The following is a 14,796-nucleotide window of genomic DNA, read 5'->3' on the forward strand; positions in this document are numbered from 1 at the left end:
ATTGACTATTGTATACTAGAGTAGACATTCCGTCGTCAGTTGGAGGATAAGAGGCCGGTGGTGGAGAGTAACCTGCTGAGTGGTCGACAATACATCGCCAATGAACCTCCCCTGTCTGACACCAGTGATACTGAAGGTAACTATAATGTAGCCTACTATTGACTAATGTATACTAGAGTAGACATTCCGTCGTCAGTTGGAGGACAAGAGGCCGGTTGTGGAGAGTAACCTGTTGAGTGGTCGACAATACATCGCCAATGAACCTCCCCTGTCTGACACCAGTGATACTGAAGGTAACTAGAATACATTCTACTATTGACTATTGTATACTAGAGTAGACATTCCGTCGTCAGTTGGAGGACAAGAGGCCGGTTGTGGAGAGTAACCTGCTCAGTGGTCGACAATACATTGCCAATGAACCTCCCCTGTCTGACACCAGTGATACTGAAGGTAACTAACTAGAATGTAGCCTACTATTGACTATTGTATACTAGAGTAGACATTCCGTCGTCAGTTGGAGGACAAGAGGCCGGTTGTGGAGAGTAACCTGCTCAGTGGTCGACAATACATCGCCAATGAACCTCTCCTGTCTGACACCAGTGATACTGAAGGTAACTAATGTATAATGTATTCTACTATTGACTATTGTATACTAGAGTAGACATTCCGTCGTCAGTTGGAGGACAAGAGGCCGGTGGTCGAGAGTAACCTGCTGAGTGGTCGACAATACATTGCCAATGAACCTCCCCTGTCTGACACCAGTGATACTGAAGGTAACTAATGTATAATGTATTCTACTATTGACTATTGTATACTAGAGTAGACATTCCGTCGTCAGTTGGAGGACAAGAGGCCGGTGGTCGAGAGTAACCTGCTGAGTGGTCGACAATACATTGCCAATGAACCTCCCCTGTCTGACACCAGTGATACTGAAGGTAACTAATGTATAATGTATTCTACTATTGACTATTGTATACTAGTGTAGACATTCCGTCGTCAGTTGGAGGACAAGAGGCCGGTGGTGGAGAGTAACCTGCTGAGTGGTCGACAATACATTGCCAATGAACCTCCCCTGTCTGACACCAGTGATACTGAAGGTAACTATAATGTAGCCTACTATTGACTAATGTATACTAGAGTAGACATTCCGTCGTCAGTTGGAGGACAAGAGGCCGGTGGTTGAGAGTAACCTGCTGAGTGGTCGACAATACATTGCCAATGAACCTCCCCTGTCTGACACCAGTGATACTGAAGGTAACTAATGTATAATGTATTCTACTATTGACTATTGTATACTAGAGTAGACATTCCGTCGTCAGTTGGAGGACAAGAGGCCGGTGGTCGAGAGTAACCTGCTGAGTGGTCGACAATACATCGCCAATGAACCTCCCCTGTCTGACACCAGTGATACTGAAGGTAACTATAATGTAGCCTACTATTGACTAATGTATACTAGAGTAGACATTCCGTCGTCAGTTGGAGGACAAGAGGCCGGTGGTTGAGAGTAACCTGCTGAGTGGTCGACAATACATTGCCAATGAACCTCCCCTGTCTGACACCAGTGATACTGAAGGTAACTAATGTATAATGTATTCTACTATTGACTATTGGATACTAGAGTAGACATTCCGTCGTCAGTTGGAGGACAAGAGGCCGGTGGTTGAGAGTAACCTGCTGAGTGGTCGACAATACATTGCCAATGAACCTCCCCTGTCTGACACCAGTGATACTGAAGGTAACTAATGTATAATGTATTCTACTATTGACTATTGGATACTAGAGTAGACATTCCGTCGTCAGTTGGAGGACAAGAGGCCGGTGGTCGAGAGTAACCTGCTGAGTGGTCGACAATACATTGCCAATGAACCTCCCCTGTCTGACACCAGTGATACTGAAGGTAACTAATGTATAATGTATTCTACTATTGACTATTGGATACTAGAGTAGACATTCCGTCGTCAGTTGGAGGACAAGAGGCCGGTGGTTGAGAGTAACCTGCTGAGTGGTCGACAATACATTGCCAATGAACCTCCCCTGTCTGACACCAGTGATACTGAAGGTAACTAATGTATAATGTAGCCTACTATTGACTATTGTATACTAGAGTAGACATTCCGTCGTCAGTTGGAGGACAAGAGGCCGGTGGTTGAGAGTAACCTGCTGAGTGGTCGACAATACATTGCCAATGAACCTCCCCTGTCTGACACCAGTGATACTGAAGGTAACTAATGTATAATGTATTCTACTATTGACTATTGGATACTAGAGTAGACATTCCGTCGTCAGTTGGAGGACAAGAGGCCGGTGGTCGAGAGTAACCTGCTGAGTGGTCGACAATACATTGCCAATGAACCTCCCCTGTCTGACACCAGTGATACTGAAGGTAACTAATGTATAATGTATTCTACTATTGACTATTGGATACTAGAGTAGACATTCCGTCGTCAGTTGGAGGACAAGAGGCCGGTGGTCGAGAGTAACCTGCTGAGTGGTCGACAATACATTGCCAATGAACCTCCCCTGTCTGACACCAGTGATACTGAAGGTAACTAATGTATAATGTATTCTACTATTGACTATTGTATACTAGAGTAGACATTCCGTCGTCAGTTGGAGGACAAGAGGCCGGTGGTCGAGAGTAACCTGCTGAGTGGTCGACAATACATCGCCAATGAACCTCCCCTGTCTGACACCAGTGATACTGAAGGTAACTATAATGTAGCCTACTATTGACTAATGTATACTAGAGTAGACATTCCGTCGTCAGTTGGAGGACAAGAGGCCGGTGGTGGAGAGTAACCTGCTGAGTGGTCGACAATATATCGCCAATGAACCTCCCCTGTCTGACACCAGTGATACTGAAGGTAACTATAATGTAGCCTACTATTGACTAATGTATACTAGAGTAGACATTCCGTCGTCAGTTGGAGGACAAGAGGCCGGTGGTTGAGAGTAACCTGCTGAGTGGTCGACAATACATTGCCAATGAACCTCCCCTGTCTGACACCAGTGATACTGAAGGTAACTAATGTATAATGTATTCTACTATTGACTATTGGATACTAGAGTAGACATTCCGTCGTCAGTTGGAGGACAAGAGGCCGGTGGTCGAGAGTAACCTGCTGAGTGGTCGACAATACATTGCCAATGAACCTCCCCTGTCTGACACCAGTGATACTGAAGGTAACTAATGTATAATGTATTCTACTATTGACTATTGTATACTAGAGTAGACATTCCGTCGTCAGTTGGAGGACAAGAGGCCGGTGGTGGAGAGTAACCTGCTGAGTGGTCGACAATACATTGCCAATGAACCTCCCCTGTCTGACACCAGTGATACTGAAGGTAACTATAGTGTAGCCTACTATTGACTATTGTATACTAGAGTAGACATTCCGTCGTCAGTTGGAGGACAAGAGGCCGGTTGTGGAGAGTAACCTGTTGAGTGGTCGACAATACATAGCCAATGAACCTCCCCTGTCTGACACCAGTGATACTGAAGGTAACTATAGTGTAGCCTACTATTGACTATTGTATACTAGAGTAGACATTCCGTCGTCAGTTGGAGGACAAGAGGCCGGTTGTGGAGAGTAACCTGTTGAGTGGTCGACAATACATAGCCAATGAACCTCCCCTGTCTGACACCAGTGATACTGAAGGTAACTAATGTATAATGTATTCTACTATTGACTATTGTATACTAGAGTAGACATTCCGTCGTCAGTTGGAGGACAAGAGGCCGGTGGTGGAGAGTAACCTGCTGAGTGGTCGACAATACATTGCCAATGAACCTCCCCTGTCTGACACCAGTGATACTGAAGGTAACTATAGTGTAGCCTACTATTGACTATTGTATACTAGTGTAGACATTCCGTCGTCAGTTGGAGGACAAGAGGCCGGTGGTGGAGAGTAACCTGCTGAGTGGTCGACAATACATTGCCAATGAACCTCCCCTGTCTGACACCAGTGATACTGAAGGTAACTATAGTGTAGCCTACTATTGACTATTGTATACTAGAGTAGACATTCCGTCGTCAGTTGGAGGACAAGAGGCCGGTGGTGGAGAGTAACCTGCTGAGTGGTCGACAATACATTGCCAATGAACCTCCCCTGTCTGACACCAGTGATACTGAAGGTAACTATAGTGTAGCCTACTATTGACTATTGTATACTAGAGTAGACATTCCGTCGTCAGTTGGAGGACAAGAGGCCGGTGGTGGAGAGTAACCTGTTGAGTGGTCGACAATACATCGCCAATGAACCTCCCCTGTCTGACACCAGTGATACTGAAGGTAACTACTGTATAATGTATTCTACTATCGACTATTGTATACTAGAGTAGAAATTATATCTGTATGGACCAGCTGTAGCCAATTCAATTATAACATAGTTGAACAATCCAAACAACAGATCTTCAATCACTACTGTGCAAATTTTATTTTCTATCTTCGTTCTCCATTCTTCAATTGATGAGACATAAAACATGCAATCGTTAACAGTTAGTTGCTATTTCGGTTTGGCTAAGGTAATCATTTGGTAGGGAGTAATCGTCAAAACATTTTTCTCTATCCGAGGCTTAAATTTTTCATTCTAAAAGTGGAGTAACGTTTATTACTCTTCATAGTCGAAGATTCTAGTCTAGATATTCTATAGCTAAATTTCATATTGTACAAGGGTGTGGGGAAGAATGAGCGTCTGTGTCTTTACTTCAATCAACAATTCGTCTATTTACTAGTAAACGACTCCAGCAAAGAGAGTTTTCAAAGTCAACTTATTTTATGAGTAGGACCTAATAGTGTTTAAAATGATGTTCAATTCAAAGCAACTGTATGGTGCAGATAGCAACTTTGGGTGTTAGTCTATGCTAGGTGCAAATCATTTGAATTTGTCATAAATACCCTCTAATATAATTTAAATGTTTTAATCTCAAAATGCATATACTGTGATATTGTATACTTTCTGAACTGTCATATTGCTCCAGGTATTGTAAAAATCACTGGTGTATATTTAAAAATTCAGTATGAATCAATACAAGTTTTTTTAGTCCATTACTTTAACATAATTTTAATTTCAACAAACAAACAATGTAGTATTCAGAAACGTGCTATGCTATTCCTATTGAATAAACCGAAAGCTTCATGAAAATAAATAAAGTTATCCGAGTAAATGAACAGCGTAAGCGAATGAACCGCAAAACTGCCCCACTGACCCATAGTGGGGCCTCGCTAAACTGGATCACTACATGAAACACTAATTAAGAGGGAGGGTCTGGGTAAATACAAACGGCAAAAAGACCACAGCGACCTCAGACTGTGGATATTGCACAGAGAAATGGCCACAGTTGACCGCAATCCTCTTATACGACTGTGACGTCATCAGCACTGGGGATTAGCCGTCGTTAGCTGCAGATTTTGCATTAATTTTTTGTATTTTGTGAGTTTTAATTTTTAGTTGTTTTCTAAATTTATAGGATGGAATAGTCAGAACTGCGTTCTACCATTGACTTATATGGTATTCTATCCAAATGAAAGTTTAAATTCTTTAGGATTTAGACATTTAAGGAAGGATTCTGAGGCCCGAAAAGGTTGTCGATTCCATCAGAAGCTTTTCACCAACATTTCGCATTAAAATCACATTTTGCCTTTCTAAAATGCAAAAAGACTATTCCGTCTACAAGAATAGTTTCCAATGTAATTAAGTTGTACATTTTACATAGTTAAAAATATTTGTAACCAATCACTTTAGCAAGATTATGAAGAGGACTATTCTTGTTTGGAATTTATGGTGGATTGTTTTTGTTACTCACCTATTTTGCGCTAAACAATAGTTTAAAATCATTTCATAAAAGTAAAATAAAATGCCATTTTTTTTCAATTTTTACTCCACAAACTTGATACTCAAAAGGGTGTAACTTTTTTACAAACAACACTGCGTCTAATTGAACCATTTGGAGTAGGAAGAAAGCTTTCACTTTGTATGTTGTGATTTAGGTCTAAATGCACCTTACTATAAGCAACATGTTTTATGGTATAACATTGTTTAAACTTGGCACAGACCTTCTAAACGTATGAATTTAAAGTAACAGCTCATCACAATAATTCAGCAACTACACAACAGTCCAGTCCTACCACACAGTGGCTCAAAGTTTTTAATGAAATTTTAGGAATTTCAATTGTTTCTGACCGACACACCTCCAAGCAGTTGATTACAGTTTTAATATCAGCACAGTTCGGAAAAGGAATGTTCGTCCTTTACGTTTTCATTTAGATGCTCTTATGGTATTTTGAAATATGCTTTTATATCCTGTCGTATATATCAGCAAAATCATTTTGCGCATTACTTTAAAAATGAATGATTTGACGTAAATGTAGAAGTTAATAGCTATTACTATAGTCATCAGCATGCCAACAGCCAAAACTAAAATAATCCAAAGTGCTTAGTAACATAGCCAATGGTCTTATCCAGGATAACATAAACATTATACTGTACTCTCAAGTCTTATAAAATGCACAACACTTCACTCCCCACAAACCCGCTGTACTTTGGCACTAAACTAATGTAATTCAAGCTAACAGATTGAAATTAACTGTAACATTTTATTACTCTTCATTTCATTAGACTGCGAATATATATTTCAAATATTTATATTTTATCAATTGAAAGGGTTATTAATTTAAACATTGGTTACAAAAGGCATAAGCACTGAGAGAGATGCACAAACATTGGTTACAGAAGGTATAAGCACTGAGAGAGATGAACAAACATTGGTTACAGAAGGTATAACCACTGAGAGAGATGCACAAACATTGGTTACAGAAGGTATAAGCACTGAGAGAGATGCACAAACATTGGTTACAGAAGGTATAAGCGCTGAGAGAGATGCACAAACATTGGTTACAGAAGGTATAACCACTGAGAGAGATGCACAAACATTGGTTACAGAAGGCATAAGCACTGAGAGAGATGCACAAACATTGGTTACAGAAGGTATAAGCACTGAGAGAGATGAACAAACATTGGTTACAGAAGGTATAACCACTGAGAGAGATGCACAAACATTGGTTACAGAAGGTATAAGCACTGAGAGAGATGCACAAACATTGGTTACAGAAGGTATAAGCGCTGAGAGAGATGCACAAACATTGGTTACAGAAGGTATAACCACTGAGAGAGATGCACAAACATTGGTTACAGAAGGCATAAGCACTGAGAGAGATGCACAAACATTGGTTACAGAAGGTATAAGCACTGAGAGAGATGAACAAACATTGGTTACAGAAGGTATAACCACTGAGAGAGATGCACAAACATTGGTTACAGAAGGTTTAACCACTGAGAGAGATGCACAAACATTGGTTACAGAAGGTATAACCACTGAGAGAGATGCACAAACATTGGTTACAGAAGGTATAACCACTGAGAGAGATGCACAAACATTGGTTACAGAAGGTATAACCACTGAGAGTGATGCACAAACATTGGTTACAGAAGGTATAACCACTGAGAGAGATGCACAAACATTGGTTACAGAAGGTATAACCACTGAGAGAGATGCACAAACATTGGTTACAGAAGGTATAACCACTGAGAGAGATGCACAAACATTGGTTACAGAAGGTATAACCACTGAGAAAGATGCACAAACATTGGTTACAGAAGGTATAACCACTGAGAAAGATGCACAAACATTGGTTACAGAAGGTATAAGCACTGAGAGAGATGAACAAACATTGGTTACAGAAGGTATAACCACTGAGAGAGATGCACAAACATTGGTTACAGAAGGCATAAGCACTGAGAGAGATGCACAAACATTGGTTACAGAAGGTATAAGCACTGAGAGAGATGAACAAACATTGGTTACAGAAGGTATAACCACTGAGAGAGATGCACAAACATTGGTTACAGAAGGTTTAACCACTGAGAGAGATGCACAAACATTGGTTACAGAAGGTATAACCACTGAGAGAGATGCACAAACATTGGTTACAGAAGGTATAACCACTGAGAGAGATGCACAAACATTGGTTACAGAAGGTATAACCACTGAGAGAGATGCACAAACATTGGTTACAGAAGGTATAACCACTGAGAGAGATGCACAAACATTGGTTACAGAAGGTATAAGCACTGAGAGAGATGAACAAACATTGGTTACAGAAGGTATAACCACTGAGAGAGATGCACAAACATTGGTTACAGAAGGCATAAGCACTGAGAGAGATGCACAAACATTGGTTACAGAAGGTATAAGCACTGAGAGAGATGAACAAACATTGGTTACAGAAGGTATAACCACTGAGAGAGATGCACAAACATTGGTTACAGAAGGCATAAGCACTGAGAGAGATGCACAAACATTGGTTACAGAAGGTATAAGCGCTGAGAGAGATGCACAAAAATTGGTTACAGAAGGTATAAGCGCTGAGAGAGATGGACAAACATTGGTTACAGAAGGTATAAGCACTGAGAGAGATGTACAAACATTGGTTACAGAAGGTATAAACACTGAGAGAGATGCACAAACATTGGTTACAGAAGGTGTAAGCACTGAGAGAGATGCACAAACATTGGTTACAGAAGGTGTAATCAGTGAGAGAGATGCACAAACATTGGTTACAGAAGGTATAATCACTGAGAGAGATTCACAAACATTGGTTACAGAAGGTATAAGCGCTGCGTGTTCTCTGCAGTAAAGTCGTTTGCTACATTACATCTTCCAAGTTTTCTCATCCAACAACTCGAGTAACCACAACACAACTCCTGTTAATATTTCTTATCAAACAATTACTTTGATGGTAATGGTAGTTCTCTTTAGCCATTAGTTTTATGTTATGAGTCATTCAGATTTATTATTATTGTACAGAATTCAGTCAGTTTATTTATGTTTATAGTTAGTGTCATTAGTAATTAGTCATAAAAGAACATTATAATGCTACTGCTGTTTTATGTTATTCTTTAACAACCCACTAACTTAGATTAGTACTTTAGAAGACTATAATAATCACGACGACAACTATTACCATAATGATTTAAAACGTACTATAATACCATTATGTATATGTATTTCGCCAAAACACTAAAAGGTGATATTTCCAATCTCTTACAAGTCTCATGCCATATTCTACCACACATTGTTAATCTCACATTTGACAAACTGAAATACAAACTCTCTGTTGAACAACTTGCTTTGTGTGCTTTAAACACGGGGATGTTTCAGACGACAGACGTAGTTGTGTAAATGTTCACAAATGGCAACAGTTACGGCGCATTCTTGGTTAAGTCGCTCTATTTCTCATCGTGTGCCACAAATCCTTACGTTTCTTGGTCTATTCTCTTGACAAAAGGTGTGGTTTTAGAGCTGAACCTACTTGTTTGTAGATTATTGTGGAGTTTAAAGTCCTGGAAAATCATCCAGGTGTTTTAAGTACTGTTGTAAATTATGCGTGCAGGTAATTGATTAAAGGCAAATTAATATTTTTGTTTTGTGTTCTTCATATTGGCTTATTAAAACTTATCCAGAGTTTTTAGTAGAATAAACGCCATAAAAGACCTAATCACATGCTTATCAACCATTAAACTTTAGGTTCCTCTCATTAACAATTTAGTTTAGATACCCTAATAAAACTGATGATAAAGAAGGCTGCTCCATTTAGAATGGCCTCTGATGGTTTAATATCCTGTTTCTACTGGATGGCTCATTGAAATGACAAGCAGTCAATGTTTTATTGAGTTTTAATTCCCCTCTAATTCACTCTATTAGCCTTCGTACGTTTTAATCCATCCATTAAGAGAACGTTTATTAATGGTAATTCTCTAGATAAACTGAGTCTTTTATGTTTAAAACTTAGCTAACAATTTTAATCCACTAAATTTGTTAAATTTGTATGCAATTTTTCTGTGGCAAAAATCTGTGTATTTTTTAATTATTGGGAAATTGTGGATTAAATACACAAATTTACAGTGAATTCTGTAAACTAAATTTAAACCAGAACAGTGTTTTAGAATTTATTTTCTTTGACTGTACAATTGGTTTAACTAATCTGCAATACGAAATAAACTATAATGGGTGATAAGCATTAATGATACTAACAAGATAAAAGATTAATTACCCTAACGTTTCCGTTTAATTAATAAATTGAGCGAAGTACTCCTAAATTATCCATATTAATTACAACTAAGTCTACAAGAAACACATAAGGAATGCGTGTTTAAAGTGTCAATGAAATAAGTGTTAACACGACAAGAAATATTATGAAACAAAATCGAATGACATCTGTAGTTCCCCTCTAAAGAGACACATTTTTTATTACTTTTTCTACTTTAACTGTCCCTTTGTACCATAAACTGAAATATTCTCGAAATAATGTTTTAAATTAGATGACAAACGTATAGTTTGAAATCCTTTTAATGAATGTACCAGTTTATACAAACAACAGGTGTACGAGTGTAGCTACATTCACTGCAGAGAACTAAGCAGTATTTGATTGCGAGTACCCCTCCTGCTGTAGCAGTCGCCTGATTCTGTTTAGTGTCTAATGCTCGCCCATGGCGGCTGTTTTCGCTAAAAGCTTAGTTGTGTATTAACCTAACAACAATATTCTTCAATACACTTTGCCGTCAGATCGCTCTGTGAGTGGCTCAAGTATTAGCACTTTCAATGATCCTTTTATCTCGGTCCAACAATTCCATTCGTTGATCCCAGCGTCCAGAGTATTACGTCATCTGTGATTATCGGTTTCGTGTTATATTTTTTTATTAGATATTAGTTATAAATTTTGGCTATTAGTTTTATAATAAAAATGTTTTGATTCTATTGATTTTTCAGTACTCCTTGTTGAATTGTTTGTTATAAGTTGTTTGTTTAAAACGCTTTCAAATATATTTTTACCTCAGAACAATCACATCTCAAAACTGTTCATTTATACACTGTTAATCTGTTTGATATGAAGAGTATAAGTTGTAGAGAATCAAGATAGAGACCACCCCTTTATTTTGTGGTAAATCTTACGACCTCAAACCTACATGTATCAATTTCTATTTTCCCATGAATTCCTGTATGGAAAATTAAATAGGAAATCTTCATTAACAGCACTTTTATAAAAATCTACTTTATTTTCTCTTTCAGTGAAAAAATATGGCTACATCAAGTCCATTTAGATGGGATGTCTACTTCACCACAAAAGGCGATTATTGAATTGTTTGTCACAATTGTGCTGAAATCCAAACCCAAAATATGATCATTGCAGTTTTGGACCATCTCAAACTTTCAGAATGGAATTTGACCTGCTTTAATATTTCATTCCTCCAGTAATTCCTGAGTATTGTTTTAATTGTCAAGCTGTTGACCTACAGTGTTCTCAGATTGACTATAGTAAATTATCGTACAATCAGTCCAAAATTATCGTACAATCAGTCCAAAATTATCGTACAAGCAGTCCAAAATTATCGTACAAGCAGTCCACAATTATCGTATTTTTGTCAAAATTATCGTATTATTATCAAAATTATCGTACACATAACAATGATGGTTGACCGTCTGACCCCTATTGTTTGTATGTTCCAGCAGGTCGAGATGTGGACGGAGACTCCCGCGGGTATCGCACGGCGGAGGAGCAAGCGCGGGAACTCACCAGGTGTATCCGTCGAGAAGTCTCCAAGTTGTCGGAGAAATGGAACGCACTCATCGAGCGATCCGACCAATGGCAGAGGAAACTGGACGATAGTTTAGCGGTAAGTGTTATAACTAACCTAATATGAGGAATGGTTTGTGTAAGGGCGTTTGTGCTTACTCTACTACGTCTGCGTGTACGCCGCAACGAGCAATGACTGTACCAACCAAACAACCAAACAAGAGTTACTTTGTACCTAACGTACAAATTCAATTTTCTGTGCTTTAAAGGTTCTAAGTGCTGTCAATCTATTACATGTAAAGGAACTGCCTCTTATAATCCAGTACTCTTCCATTCCCCTTCCAAAAGCTCAAGTGACATCATAAGTTTGTTTTTACATTGTTCTACTTTAAATAGTCAATCATTTACTGTTTTTATTGAACAAACTGCATTTGCCTCATTCTACCTACTCGTACTACAAAGGATTTTTCTTTATTTCTAAAATTTTCTCCTCTGGACATTGTATACTACTCTCCTCATTCGACCTTATCTATGTTACAATCACAGTCTATGGAGTATTGCTTCGAATTTGACAATCACTTTCTCTACAGAGGGATTGTAATTATTACCATGGCTAAATCATTGGCAAAATACCCCCCCCCCCGCAGCAAACCTGCCGATTAAGCGAATTTCCATTTGTCTGAATTGATTTTCAGTTAAATATATTTTGATAACATTAGGTTTAACGAGTACCTAGGTTTGCTGCTACAAGGAAACTAATAAAGTGTGTTTTTGAGTAAAATATTGATAGCTTAGTACAAAATATATAAATTTGCCAAGTTTGATCAAAATATATCCATAAACAAGCAAACTACAACATTTGACAACATTCTCCATAAGAATAACATAGGAATTTTAAATTTACAATTTTTTAAATTTTCTCCGTTACTAATAATCGATAAAAAATACTTTTATATACTAAATTATTTGTTTTTTTATGCTCTTTAAAAAGGTCTAAAGATAAATCGGGAAATTTTGTGTTTTGAGGGTCAAAAGTGAGAAATACCAATTTTTACCCCATAAAACCCCCCGTAAAGCCCCGTTCCCATGGTCCGATCGTGCTGGTTCGCGAACTCATTCAAGTTTATCCCGCTTTACACCTTTAAACCAAATTTCATCAAAATCGGACAAAAAATACTCAAGTTATCGCGTTCACGGACGTATATATATATAAGTCTATATATATATATATATATATATATATATATACATATATAAAAATTTTAACGTATGGTGTTTTTGGCCTCTGGGGACATCAAAATGAAAAAGTAAATCGGTCCCGGGTCTAGGTCTTACCGTGCCACCTACGGTAATAGCTACTTCCCTATAGGAAAATTCGCTAAAAGTAGAAAACATACACAAATAGTATTTTATTGTTCTAGAGCTAAAGCGTTAGATGAATACTTTTTATACGGGTTTTAAATAGTCAAATTATTGTATAGGCTACAAATCGATAATGTTTAAGTACTTAAAATGTATAAGTAAATCTTTCATAACCAGACTTTAGCAAAGTATTAGAGTAGAACCAAACCTACCGGAACCCGCAAACCACATATGAATCTTCTCAAAAAACATTACTAAAGCAATTACCGACATAAAAAACATTAAATCCGATCCGAGGAACATGCGATGACACATACAAAGACGCATTAGGCCGTAGGCAGTTGCGGATGTGGAGTATTGACTGATAAATGCAACACCGGGGACAACACACGCCAGGTGATAGATTCTCATCAGTGGAAGGAAGATGGGTAGCTCGGTGCTCAGAGTCACCAGTCTGCTTATTTCATCGTTCAAACACTCAATTTATATCCTGCCACAAACCAATTGCAGCGGACTACTTTATATGACCCTCTGGGATCCTCGGTATTACATCACACTTCACATTGGTGGAAGATTTCAACCGTAGTTGACAAGTGAGTTGTAGGAGGGGGGATTAATTAGTTTGTTGATGATGGACTGGCTTTTTTTTAATTTTGTTAAGTTGTGTTTTTATACACATATTACTCGCTGATTCTTTTGTCTCTTTGAACATAACTAGTACGTACGTGGCCAGCTTGTATGTGGCCAAGGAAACGTTTGGTGTTTACATCATTATTAAAACGTGCAAGTTTCATACACTCGTACATTTAGAGTTTCCCTCCATTTTTTATTACATAGTGTAAAGGTTAAAAAATCTACAATCTACAATTAATTTGATACTATTTACAAGTGTTCAGAGATTAATACAGGTTGGTATACAAAAACTTACGTTCACAATAGCATTCAATAGTTAAGTGGTGATACAGAACAGAATGTATCACACAAGAAGCCTGGGACAAACACATTTATTGTAGGCCTATACATCGTCTGATTATATAATCAGTATATCCGCAGTACCATCCTGATAATTATACCAATTCGTTAATTACAAGGCAATATGGATTCCACCATAAACTGTCGGTCTCTGTATGTGCTTGTATTTGTATATAATTGACAGCTGTGTCTAACGAATATATCGAAACAAGACTACAAGATCGCGCCAATTATCCTACACTCATCTCCATTCATACTTGGCTTAAAAATACGTATTACGCCAAACTACATTTTTTTTACGAACTTCCTACGCAAGGATTTAGTCCAGAAAACAGCTGTTTGTCGCCAGCTTATTCAAATGGGGTTTCATTGCGTACTACTGTGCTGTAATGAGTTTTGCCGGACACCAATCAGCTGATTATACTATATTTAGGTGGCAATGAATGGTTATAAACAAAAACATAACCTCTCTTAGACGTTATGACTAGTGATTTTTAGTCCTTTAGTTGGTGAAAATATATTAGGATTTGTACAGATTTAGTAGTAGGCTATGGCGTAAACTATCGTAAACTATGTACGTAACTCGTCCAAAATGTGTGTACCGGACTCGTATGGTAATCCCGTACTCGACTTCGTCTCGCACGGGAACGACCACACTCGTCCGGTAAACACTTATTTTCAGGACTAGTAACGTAATATACTATTTTCGTATGGTCGCCATTTAAAAGAAAGGCATTAAAAAGTATTACAAGATTACGTGATATGACTCCTAAAACAGTGTGATTCACTCTACAAGCAAAATTTCGATTTCCAAATTGGATTAACAACC

General features: G+C 38.2%; 1 protein-coding gene across 1 annotated transcript in view; it reads left to right on the top strand.

Moving 5' to 3' along the window:
* Positions 1-14,796, top strand: part of LOC128991553 (dystrophin, isoforms A/C/F/G/H-like) — a 557,771-nt gene that overhangs the window by 509,055 nt on the left and 33,920 nt on the right. The window contains exon 25 of the mRNA XM_054414541.1: positions 11,588-11,733. Coding sequence (XP_054270516.1) covers positions 11,588-11,733 — 146 coding nt within the window. The remainder of the gene's footprint in view (positions 1-11,587; positions 11,734-14,796) is intronic.

Source organism: Macrosteles quadrilineatus, unplaced genomic scaffold (genome assembly GCF_028750875.1).
Source record: "Macrosteles quadrilineatus isolate MER2022 unplaced genomic scaffold, UCM_ALF_1.0 Scaffold_4__1_contigs__length_99947679, whole genome shotgun sequence".
Taxonomy (NCBI): domain Eukaryota; kingdom Metazoa; phylum Arthropoda; class Insecta; order Hemiptera; family Cicadellidae; genus Macrosteles; species Macrosteles quadrilineatus.